General features: G+C 44.2%; 1 protein-coding gene across 1 annotated transcript; it reads right to left on the bottom strand.

Annotated features, from left to right (window-relative positions):
- Positions 1 to 8,539: 8,539 nt before the first annotated feature.
- On the bottom strand, positions 8,540 to 10,074 carry LOC112461676 (interstitial collagenase-like). Its single transcript, XM_025027012.1, has 3 exons — positions 9,331 to 10,074; positions 9,022 to 9,202; positions 8,540 to 8,946 (listed from the first exon to the last, which is right to left on the bottom strand). The coding sequence occupies exons 1-3, from the start codon at positions 10,072 to 10,074 to the stop codon at positions 8,540 to 8,542; spliced, it is 1,332 nt and encodes a 443-aa protein (XP_024882780.1).
- Between the last annotated feature and the right edge of the window lie 3,199 nt (positions 10,075 to 13,273).

The raw sequence follows: 13,273 nt of genomic DNA, 5'->3' as shown, positions 1-13,273 counted from the left end.
TGCAGACGTACATATGTGCTATTAAAGTTACATCGAACACCCGCAACGCGGAATGGCACTGCACTGTGCGCCGGAGTGACGCGACGCTTGCAATTTTCGTATTTTTAACTGTTCCATTATTTAAAAAAAATTAAAAAAAATATATGTTATAGTGGACACTTTAAGAGAAATTTTCGTAAAAATTTCAAAGGGGTACCTCAAAAATATCACCCTAAAAAAAATATTAAAAAATTCAAATTTTTTTTTTGGTCTTTTTTTTGGCAAACATTTTGGACATTTTTTTTGTTAATTAATTTTATTAGTCTGCATAACATATATTTTTTTCATCAAAATCGGTCAAGTGGTTTTCGAGAAAAATACATTTCTTTATTTTACTTTCCCTGCATAACTTCTAAAAAAATGAATTTTTTAAAATAATATTTGATGGAAAGTTTTATCATATTGGTACTAACTTGTGACATTAATGTTAGGTCTGTATGATCAAGGGCCGATTTCACATGCTTACTCCGCTAGGCCCTTTAATTCTCTTTCACTTTCATCGTATGCATTTTTTACTTTCGAACAGAACTGAGATATTTTGAAAAAACGCTTGAAGAAACAGCTCTTTCCTCATTTGCCCAATGCTTCAAAAAAATCTATCTTGTGAACTAATGGTCGTACAAAGTTCTACAAAAAACCAAATTGCGAGGAATTTTATCAGCTACATTTTCGCTCTGAATGTTCTTTCCCGTGAAACTAATAATTTCCGAGTTATTCGCAAAAAACCCATTTTTGAACTCTTTTTTTCAAGATGGCGCAGCTGGCTCACGCTCTATGTATGGCGACTTTTAGTATGTTTAAAAGAACACTAAAATGGACCTGCATACCAATTTCCAGCTTGCCGGCAATTTTGTCATTCAAACGCCCAAAAATAATCTAATTTGACTGGGCTATTCATCGTATCTGGAGGCAGAGCAACGTACCTACTCGAACCGTATCAAACTTTTGACTGCGCGCTAGAATCTTTGTAGACTATTTATACATACACAAAACTGCAAATTTTGCAAATAGCGCCAATGTACGGCTGTTGCAATGGTACAGATTAAATCAGCATAAGTCAATGACATGATACCTTTTTTAAGGACACACCGTAATAATTTCATCAAACAAATTGCAAATTTTGCAATTTCGCATAAGTTAATGGCGCGTTATTGTTTTCAAGAACATGTCGCGACGTGTCTCGCGATGATTTCATCGCATACGTGCAAAACTGCAAATTTTGCAAATAGCGCCGATATATGGCTGCTGCAGTTATACAGATCAATTTATCATAACTCAATGGCGCAATATCGTTTTCAAGAACATGTCGCGACGTGTCTCGCGGTGACTTCACCACACACGTGCAAAACTGCAAATCGTACATTTTTCGTAAAGCGCATCCGTATGGATGCTAAGATCACGGTAAAATTAGATATGATAAAAAAACAATGCGACATTAGTGAAATATAAAATGACGAATTTGAGGGTACGCTCAGTAGTCGAGGACTGGAAGTCATGAGTACGACAAATTGTGTTAGAAAGAGGATCGTGTAATAACATGGAGCAAGAGTTGTTGAAGCAATCCACCCTATTAAATTCGCGGGAAGAATTTACCGCATGAGAGCAACGATGTGACAAGTTTATCGAATCATTGAAAGAACAAAGCCAAATTAAACGGCCACGATTATCGATCGGTCTCAAACAGTCATTGATTGCTTGTATTGCACGACTCGAAGGTCTGAAAGATTCGGTATGTCAACGTTTCGTGCATGTGGATGCCGGATACAATTCGAGTGAGACAGAACTCAGATGGCGCGAGATAGATACGGCTTTTGAAAGTCGTATACTGACTGGTGCGGTAATAAATTCCAAACACATCAAACCTCGTCAATTTCTCAAAGATGCGAGAGACATTGTACTCGATCGTGTGAGGAACGTCATACAAATGTAAAGATAAACACAATGTTTAATGGTGAATTTGTTGCGGGTGACAAACGCGCGAATAAAAGTATCGCTACGAAAAACTGTGAACTCTTTCCTATGTCCGATCTGCGGGAGTGGTACAAGCGACACGTTATCGAGCTTACCCTAGCATGGCTGAAGGAATTCCAGGAACGTGATAGCAAATGGGCATTGTCGCTTATACTCAATTTAACGGTGAATGTGAACAAGTACAATCCATTGTACGCGGGGTGTTTTGTGGAAATTCCGCGATAAATTAAAATGAAGAGAACGGTGATCAACGTACGATCAATGGACAATGCATGTTTCGCATGGTCAGTGACGGCTGCTCTGCATCCAGCCCAAAGACATGTAGATCTGGAATCGTCGTATCCTTATTACACGTCGGTGCTAAATCTTAAAAACACTGAGTTTCCAATGACGTTGAATGAAATTGAAACGTTTGAAAATCACAACGACATCTCCATCAACGTCTACAGCATCGAGAAAAACAAGGAACTTGCAATCCTGTCAATACGGCTCACCGACCGAAAGATGCACAAACCTGTAAATCTGCTGTACGTGCATGACGACAACGTGGGACATTTTGCATGGATCAAGAACCTATCCCGCCTCGTGAGCTCGCAAGTGAACAAAAAATACTTTTGCGATCGGGGAGTATACATCCTAATAAATAATAAAAAATGGACGCGTGGTCGCCACGCGCGTTAGAAGTGAAACTTCTGAAAACAAGGCTTTGCCATAACTTTTCTGAAATTAATACGGTAAAAATTTACAATAACAAACACAGCTCGGATTATTTTGACCTTGACATATGTTGTCAAGGACATAATACTGAGTAATTTTTCCTTATAACTTAATCGGCAGTCGCTGCTTATTAAAAAGTTATTAACAAAAAAAAGTTTGGCGACCTCACCGATTTCAATGACCTTGATATATGTTGTCAAGGTCATGACCCCGAGTGACCTTCAGAAGGTTTTAGCCGTCGCTCGTTATTCGTTAAAAAGTTATTAACAAAAAAAGTTTGGAAAATATAGCATATATAGGTGCATATATAGGTTAGTTGACGCGCTTTAGACACTTAAATACTTTTAAAGCGCGTCAACTAACCTATGTAGGTTAGTGATCAACGATTTACTGCTTTAAATGTTGTGTTTTGGTAAAGCAGCGACTTTTTCGCAAAATAAAGTATTCTCTGCTTTAACAAAAAGACTTCAATTTGTCAACAATTTACTGCTTTAAATGTTGTGTTTTGGTAAAGCAGCGACTTTTTCGCAAAATAAAGTATTCTCTGTTTTAACAAAAATACTTCAATTTATCAACAATTTACTGTTTTAAATGTTGTGTTTTGGTAAAGCAGCGACTTTCTCGCGAAATAAAGTATTCTCTGCTTAAAAAAAAACGTAATATTAGTCGTTTATGCCTTTCAATACTCAAAATAGCTGCTATATTTTCCAAACTTTTTTTATTTATAACTTTTTAATAAGCAGCGACCGCCGACTAAAACCGTCTGAAGGTCACTCAGGAGAGTGACCTTGACAGCATATGTCAAGGTCAAAGTAATCCGAGCTGTGTTTGTTATTGTAAACTTTTACCATTAATACAAAAACAATGCAACGGAATTAGTCACTCCAAGCCGCCCGCAACTCGAAAATATAGTGTTACACGCCGTTCTCACTATATCCGTCTCGCCAGTGCCGTACGCCTGATCGAATTTTCGTGACGCGTTTTTGAGTCGCAAAATCGAATTTACTTACCGATCCAAAAGGGGTTTCACTTTGTACGCCTGTTGGTCGAATTTTCGTGACACTATTTCGTGACGTTTTTTCGTGTCGCACAATCGAACTTACTACCGTGCCAGAAGAAGAACCGTCTCGCCAACGCCGTACGCCTATTGGTCGAATTTTCGTTACACTTTCCGTGTCGCACAATCGAACTTACTACCGTACCAAAGAAGTTTAATTTTGTACGCCTATTGGTCGAATTTTCGTTACACTTTCGAACTTACTACCGTGCCAGAAGAAGAACCGTCTCGCCAACGCCGTACGCCTATTGGTCAAATTTTTGTTACACTTTTCGTGTCGCACTTACTACCGTACTAAAGAAATTTCATTTCGTACGCCTATTGGTCGAATTTTTGTTACACTTTTTGTGTCGCATAATCGAACTTACTACCGTGCCAGAAGAAGAACCGTCTCGCCAATGCCGTACGCCTATTGGCCAAATTTTTGTTACACTTTTCGTGTCGCACAATCGAACTTACTACCGTACCAAAGAAGTTTCACTTCCGTTACACTTTTTCGTGTCGCAAATCGAACTCACTACCGTGCCTAAAGAAGTTTCACTTCAAAAATTTTATTATTTACAATCAAGTGCGAGAAATTGGAAGCCCACACCGTCGACTGTCAGCAAATGAACGACTGCGCGATCAAGTTACCGAGTGATAACGACAAGTGGTTGACCTTTAAAAATTACAACAGGAAGGAACGAGTTTCCGAAAACGTACACGTATCAACATCATCGCGTATTTAGCACAGGGTACTACATGCGTTGCTCGTACGACAACTCGTTATCAATGTATCGGTTTTGTCGCAATAAGGATTGCGTTGCGTGGTTCGCTGAGGAGCTAAGACTAATTAGCTCATAATGTAAAGACTATTTTGTCCGCTAATGTACCCATGGCGAATTTCACGCGAGACGAGTGGGAAAAGTTTAACAGCGCAACGCACTGTCACGTGTGCGAAAAATCGTTTGAGCCAGACAATGTGCGAGTATGCGATCATTGTCATCTGACCGGTCGATACAGAGATCCCGCGCATTCAAATTGCAACTTAAATTACAAAGATTCGCATTGCATTCCCATAGTTTTCCACAATTTATCGGGCTACGACGCGCATTTTATTATAACGGAAATACCTATGGTGTACAAAGGACGTGTAGAACTGCTTCCAATCACAAAAGAAAAATACATTTCGTTTACAAAAAATGTCAAAAGCACCGAAGAGATAAAGATAAGAAAACTTGCGTCAAATTGCGATTTATTGATTCATACAAGTTTCTCACCGATAGTCTTGACAAATTGGCATCTTATCTCAACAAAGATAACCTGCGAATATTACAACGCAAATTTTGTAAATTATCCGCAGAAAATTTTGATTTACTGACACGAAAAGTATTTCCGTACGAGTACATTGACTGTGTCGAAAAGTTGGAGGACTCATGCTTGCCACCGCGCGACTCCTTTTACAGTTCATTGACAGGTGACACCGTATCCGAGAGCGATTACGCGCACGCCGTCAACGTCTGACAGCGTATCTCCATTCGAACGCTCGGTAACTACAGCGTATATCTCAAAACCTGTCTTGCTGTTAGCCGATATCTTTGAAAATTTTTGCGATAGCTGCGTCGAGAGCTATGGACACAATACACGCAACTCTCGGTCGGCACCTTTGATGTTAGTGTTGGCCAAAATGAAGTGCGCATGCGCGAAATAAAGCAGTAGTCTGTCTCACTTCTCTCTTTGTCATCTCTTTCTTTCCTATTCGTTAGATATTGAGGTTAGTTTAACGCAGTTGGCGCGAGATACAACCGTGTCTGTTAGTTTCAATAAAAATTATGCAGAATTATTGTTAACGATGTATGTTAACAATGCGCGCGTAAAAAAATAAAAAAAATTAAAATATTAAAAAATATTACATAAATAATAGATGAATTGTTAATGATGCAAAATAATGATATATAAATACTAATATATGAAATATTATACTAATAATAATAGTATGTTATATATAAATATATATATTGTTAGAAATACGGAAATGTCGGTAACTTTTAGATATGGCTACAGCCATCTATTGTATCAATAATATACTCTTGCGATTCCATGAATGAATACTAGATGGCAGGTCGTTTCCGCCTAGTAACTATTGCAAGCGGACGCGCGAGCAACGCGACGCACCGAGTTCCGCTCACGCTAGCATCACGTGACAAGAAGGCGAGTGGAGGGGATGCGCAAGCACGAACGTGCAGAGAGACGATCCCGGCCATTCTCGACTATTCGGTCGAAAGTGAAACAGTTCGAGTCACGTACCGGGCATTCTGCCACGATAATCCTTTATCGGGAACATGTTCAAGTTCCGTTTAATACTTATCGCTTTTGTCGTATTAATTACTCATGGTGGATTATTGCTTTTGTCGTTGCTAGTGTCGTATTCAACGCTCGTGTTATATTAATAGCTCATGTTGTAAGATATTTCGTTGCCGTGAATTTATACACGAGTCCGTAATACTCAGTCATTATTTGAATCACGAATAACGTTATCGAACACGTCAAAGGAAGAGAGAAGGACGACATATATTCGGGGTTCAGCCGAGCCTTTACTTGATAATGGACATTCGTTTGAAGTTTGCAATAACGAGAGCGGCCATAATTGATTTCGTTCCTCTCATGAAACGAGACGGAATAGCAGCCATTATCCTTAATATCTAACTCGCATACGGCGAATGAGTTTCCCACTCTCAGTGGATGATTTTCCGTCTAAATAAATAGCGGATTATCTATAAAGAATTGGTGGATGCTGCAGATTCCACGATAAAGTTGTGACGTGGCCCCTTGGGCCCGTCACATGAGCCTGTGGCTCGTGCGGAGCTCCGGACTCCATCCTCGCGATGGGGTGGACCAATTTATGTTGCGCGGGCATTTCTGGCCGTTTAGTGACATTTTCAGGAGGAAGCGGCCGTACGGCCCTAGTTTCGGCAAACTCGCGCCACCCGACGGGGCGGAAACGCACCGCCGAACGAGGCGCCGAGGACCGAAGGCGCGAGAGGGATCGTCACTGTGGGGCTGATAGCGAGCGAGCGTGGACGTCCGGCGAGGACGAATAGCGAGCGAGAGCAGATGTCCGGCGAGGACTTGCGAGCGAGAGCGGCGGTCCGGCGAGGACCCAGGACGAATTGTGAGCGAGGGTGGCGGCCCTACCAGCCCTGGTGAGGCCAAAGGACTGAGGATTGGCGAGACGTGAGCGGCCGGCAATACCGACGAGGTAACAAGTGGCAGCGAAGGCGGAGAGTCGCGTAACGAGTAATTGTGAGAGAGGCGCGTATGATCCGATGGTGGTCTACGCGTCCTTGCCGTGAATCCTTCGGGATTGTTGTCGTGGATCCTTCGGGATTTTTGTGGGCTAAAAGTCGGGTCTGACATACCCCGCCCGTCGAAACGTGGGACTTTTTTCCTTCTCGACTCAACCGTCTTATAAGTACGTTCGTTTCGCGGATCGCGGTCACCTTTCTTCGATCTTGTTTTTTTCTCGGTCCGAAGGTCGTTCCGATCCTTCCCCGCGTATCGCGGATGACGCGATCGCGGCGATTTCGGGGTAAGCGTGGTCGCGCGGAGATAGGTATACAGATCTGGGAAAAAAAAGGAAAAAGAAAGAGAGCGCACACAGATGAGATACGTAGTTTATTTATTTAGAAAAAATACACGCGCGTCGACGCGCGTTTACATTAATTCGCGCGTATGAATATATATATTTGTAGACGCGCTTTGCGACATTATTATTAGGATCGGAAACAGAGCGCGGCGATCTCGCAGTCGACGATGTTGTCAGGATCGAAGAAATCACTCTTCAGTATCGCAGTTTGAGCCGAGGTACCCGTCTTGATCGCGACTATCTCCCGATAGCGCGAATACTTCGCGTCGATCTCCTCGGTCGCCGCGCTCAGCGCCGAGACGACGCGATCGACGCAAAATTGAAGATCGTACAGCGTGAGCAGGGTTTTGAGCACTATCGCCACGCGAGCCAAGTTGGGTAGCTCCATACGTAGGATCGGCGTGTTGTTGATCACTCCGAATCGCAGCGTCATCCCTTCGATCGACATCGGCGAAGGGGGGGGGCGAGTTCCGTCGGAGAGACCGTGTTCCATGCACGACAATATGTCGCGTTTGCGCTCGACCAGTCCTTTCCACATGTCGAGCGTCAGGGAGACCTCCCTGCCTTGTTTGTCTCCCAGGGCAATATCCACGTACGAAGGCGTGGTGTTTGTGCTGTACCATGGTGACTTAATCGTGATACCTATGGCTATGTACTTGTAGCCAGTCGTCGTCAGCAGATAACGCGTCGTCAGAACGCGCACCGCGGGCACCTCGACGGGCATGTCGGTGGGAGGGCGAGAGCTGGAACGCGACTCCTGGCGATGACGACGATAATGACGATCGTCTTTGACGGGCGCGTCGGTGGGAGGATGAGAGCTGTGACGCGACTCCTGACGATGACGATGATAATGACGATCGTCCATCAAACTGATCCTTCGCATTTTACCGCTGTCGTTCGCCTCCGAATCCGTCGTCTCCGGAGGGGAAATACCCTTCGGCGCGGGTCGATCGGCCAACGTCGAGAACATTTCGCACGCGCTGCAGTAACCGTTCGTTTCTGATTTTTTTCCGACGCGTCGTATTCGGCCGACGATGCGACACTGATGCCTTGGGGGGATACATCGGTATAAGTAGGAAAGATCTTACTTATGTCGCGCGTGGCGTGGTGTGGGAAATTTGCGCGGTCCTCTATTTCCTTCGGCGTATGCGGAGATCGGAGAGCCGAACGCCGTTGTCGTCATCGTCCGAATAATCGCTCGCCGCTGACGTTAATGAGTTATCGTTGAGGCGTACGATTCGATCGAGGAAATCGCGCAACTGTTGCAGCAGTTCGGCCTTAGGGCAGACGATATTTAGTATCCGCAGATCGAATTTACCGGCCGATGAGACGGTCCTCGTAAATTCGTTGAATTTGTAGAACTGCGTCCGAGTGGTGAAGTACAGATTGCCGTCGACGTAGCGGAAGATCAACGTCACGCCGGTCGGTATTCCGGGAAACGTCGCCTCGAGGGGCGTACACTTGGCGACTTTCTTGCTCTCGTGACATTCGTCTATCTCGCCCACCGAGTTACCGTTGAACACCGAAGGAACGTCCTCTGTGGGTGTTCACCGCTCCGTTGATCAACGTGTTTTCGGGAGTTCTTGCAAGGTCTTCTATCCTGGCCGCAGACTAAATTCCGGATATTGAACCAAGTATACCAAATTATCTACGAACACCACGAGATTGCCGGACAGGGATTGATAGGCGGCGGTCACGCGCGTGTAATTGTCGTGAAGAAAGCTCATGTGATTCGAAAGGGCTAAAGGTCCGTTGTACGTCCTACCGTCCAGATCGATCGACCAAACGTAACACTTGTACGAGATGTACATTCGATTTTCCAAAATCAATATCCCGTTCACGCGATCGAGACCGCACAGGTCCGGCGATGGCGGCGGCGGCGGCGCCGGCGCCGGCGTCTGACGCGGGGGCTCGTTCGTACTTTTTTCACCGTACGTTGAATGTCGGCGATGTCGTTTTGGTCGAGCTTTACCGGATACTGCTGGTCCGGCTGTATCGCGAACATCACCGATGTTTTGCGCCTATTGTGCACCAATCCGAGAGAGTGGCCGATCTCATGCGTCAGCGTGTAATGCAGGGAGAACCTATCCGCGGGATGTTTATTGATGTAAATGTGCCACGGCTCGTCCCCGTCGACGTGCACTTCGGAGACGAACCCCGCTTGGTCCGTCGGGAGAGACGCGTGGGCGAGCACGTTGCCGGGACCGTCGAATTTGTCTGAGCAAATTGCTCCGTTTACCTTGGTATTCGTGTTATAGTGACGTAGGCGTCTCCAAGGTATTATAATGTCGGCATTTGTTTCGGAGCGTTCGAACGTCAATGCCGAATGCTGCGACCACAGGTCGAACGCGGCCCGCGCCGTGCTCAGCTTGGTCTCGTCGGCTAAGTGAAAATTCCACGTCAGGTGCGTCTTCGGCCATTTGGATAGGCTCGCTTTCGTTTCGTGCTTCAGGATATCTCGGAAACCGCATCGCGGTTTACTCATCAATTGCAGCGTTTCGTTGTTGGGCGTTCCATCGCCAGGTAAATCGTAGTAATTCTGAAAATCCTTAAAGGCTTTGCGAAGAACGTCGTTTCGTCTCTGAGCCGGAACCGCGTCTACGTCTTTAGACAGATATCCGTATTTCTGCAGGTAATCGAACGTGAGCGCGTAATTTTCGTCCATAATTGTGGGATTGATGCACCTCGCGGCGATAAAACACCCGGATAACGCGATTACGCGCGCGAGCCACATCGTCGAGAGCGAAAGAGACGGCGGAACTGCAATGACGGCGCGTTGCGGTTTGAGCGCGATTTCGACGAGCGTTCCGGATGCGAACGTTTACGCGAGAACGCTTGTTAGCGATAACGCGGATAGGTGGCGGCGAGGGTCTCGGGCGGGAAAAAATGCGTCGAAGATTCCGGCGGATGAGTCGGTGTTTCAAAAAGGCAGGGAATTTGAGGAAGGAAGTCGAAGGCTTAGTAAAGAATGAATCTTGTGCAATTTAATGTGAAAGTGAATAGAGCTTTATTGCATCTACAGGTCATCTACATTGTCGCGTTAATTTTAGTTCTAGATTATGCCCGTGCACGCAGGCACAGGGTTTCTCAATAAATGCTTAGAACAAGAGCTTTAATTTAGCTGCTTGTCTAGCGTTGAGTGGCCGACCAGGAAGGTCTTCGTCGTAGAAGACCTCCTGATTGTTGTTGGGATCAGCCACTTTTCCCGGAGTTGTAGGGGCCCGATCGAGGGGTAACTCCGGGATAACTGGGGAGGGCAGGGCCGGGGCGAGGTCTTCTTGTCCTTGCTCCTCTTCCTTTTCTTCGGCTCGGTCTGCGTGCCGACCGTTTTCCACGCTCCTTGTGGCAACGGTCTCTGGGCCCGAGGGTCACCCGGAGCTAGGCTCAGCCCTGATGGACGGGTGAGTCTTCGGTGTGACTCGGGGAGGCTCAATGGAGTGAGCTGCCACTTCGGCTCAAGTGGAGGCGCAGGTTGCCTTGCCACCTGTGGTTTCCTTGTGATGGAGGGCCTCCTGGCTCGCCTCCTTGTTTTTTGGCGTGGTCGTCCTTCCCTGAGGCGTTTTGCGGATGCGCCCTTAGGCTGGATCACGACGGAGCGCACTCGGTAAGCTCGACGGGTGGACCGGGCGGAATCTACCGGGTGTTGACGGAGGTCAACTTTCCTCCTTCTATGCTCCAGGATGGAGCTGGGTAAAGAATTTGGTCTCGATCGCTTTTTCCTCGACACCCGGCTTGTGTAATGTCCGGGGAAGTACTCAATGCGAAAGAATATTTCCTTGTGGGCTGGCTTGCCCTTATATTCCTTTATGTTGATATTTTGAACTCGCGAAAGTCAGCCGCCCCGCGGCGACATGTATTACCCGCTCTCGCGGCGCGGGATGTTGTTGTGCTTGGCGGGCGAGGTAGCGCAAACGGGTTGCCGCGCTCGCAGGCGCGCCGTTCGGACCGTGGATCCGAACAGTCGGCTTGATAAAAAATGCATTATTTTCCTCGATGCATTTTTCCTCGACGCAAAAAAATGCTATTCTTAGTATATTTTTTTACCGCAACGTCCTTTTTTTATCATATATAAGAACTCGAGACTAGACTTGGGTGTAGTCTATGCGCACTCTTCGAGCGAACTTTTGAGTAAATTAAACTTAATAAGACAATGGAGAAACTTAATGACTTAAAGAGTGTGTGTGATTTATTACAAATTCACACCACAGCCCTGACGAGGGAGGTGGAAGATTATTGTAACATGGTGCGGCAGTTACAGCAGCGTGTGAGAAGTATAACAGAAAAGGTGCCCCTGTCTGCAACTCACTGTTCGCGTGGACGCCGTAATGCTGGAAAGAACGTAAGTATCACTTTCAAATGCGAAATTATTTCTTATAATATAATTAAATAACAAATTTTATATATTTATATATATTTATTTATATATGTTTATTTATATTTATTATTTACATTTATTTATATTTATTTTTATTTATTAATTATATTTATATTTATTTGAATTTATTTTTATTAATTGTATTTGTTTTTTGTGCAGGGCCATCATTACTTCCTTAGCCAAAAAGTCTCGTAACCAAATCAGATTATTCGTTACGAAACTTTGTGGGATGCGTAGGGACATCGCGCGACTGGACTCGAACGAGGAGGCAGATCGTCGCGAGAGAGATGACGATGACGACGAGGGGGATCGTCCGAACCCGAACAGTCAAGAGGGAGTAATAACCATCAATGACGACGTCCCCGTATGTTGGTCCTCCCAGAAGTGAAAAAGTGTGAAATACAATATATTTTTAAAAAATTTTATTAAATATGAAAAATGTAATAAATATGTATATCAAATATAATTAATCAAATATAATAAATGTATATATATGAAAAATATATTATAAAAAAAATAATCTTCATTCCACGAAAATTTATTATAAAGATCATCCAAATATCTTTAATATTTTATAAGTAAAACATTATGTTATTACAAAAGAAAATGTAGAAATGAAGATTTTCGAATACTTTAAATAGTATTCTTTAAATTATTGCACTCTTTTAAGATAAATATTTTTGTGAAAATTGAAAACCACAATAGAACCGCTTTCTATAAGGTCGGCGATGCAAATTAATTAGTTGAGTTTAAGCGATAACATCGTTAAAAAAACTAAAATTAACAAGTTTAGATACTGCTCGTCTTCACGAAATAGTGTTTTAAAATGTTGCTTTTTCCCATTTACACGACGCGCGTTTAAACGCAATTATCGTAATAGCGAGCTTCTCTCTTTCAGCAATATGTATTGCGCAAATTTTAAATTGCGTTATCGATATCGCGTTTCCTTTACCGCGTTTCCTTTACCGCTCCCTATACCTCACTCAATCTGACGCTTGGCGTTATCGCTCACTCGCGTTCCTATCCAAGCCTCGCGCTGGAGCGTCTCGGCGTTCCCGTTCGTTTCCTTATCGCGCTATCGCCCCCCCCGTCTCGCGCTCTCGCTTTCGCTCGCCGTTTCTCTGTTTATCGCGTTAAGAGGTATCGCGTTCCCGCGACCGGCCATTATTACGCACTCGGCATTATCGCGCTCCCGCGACCGGCCATTTTCGCGCACTCGGTAGCTTATAATCTATATATATAAAAATGAATGTATGTATGTATGTATGTTTGTATGTATGTATGTATGTCCTTTATACACTCTTGAACTATTCGAACGAATTTTTACCAAAAGTATATAAAATAGGGGTAGAATTTTCTGGGGAGTGTTATAGAGTGTATAATTTTTTGTTACCAATCTTTTTGGGAACCGGTATTCGACATTTTTTCATTTTTTCGGGAAGTAATTGACCGAATTTCAAAGAAATATATATGAAACAGGAGTAGAATT

The sequence above is a fragment of the Temnothorax curvispinosus genome, unplaced genomic scaffold (genome assembly GCF_003070985.1).
Source record: "Temnothorax curvispinosus isolate PA1 unplaced genomic scaffold, ASM307098v1 QBEX01011597.1, whole genome shotgun sequence".
NCBI lineage: Eukaryota > Metazoa > Arthropoda > Insecta > Hymenoptera > Formicidae > Temnothorax > Temnothorax curvispinosus.
Note: the sequence above shows the minus strand (reverse complement) of the source record. Positions and strands in the feature narration are given on the sequence as shown.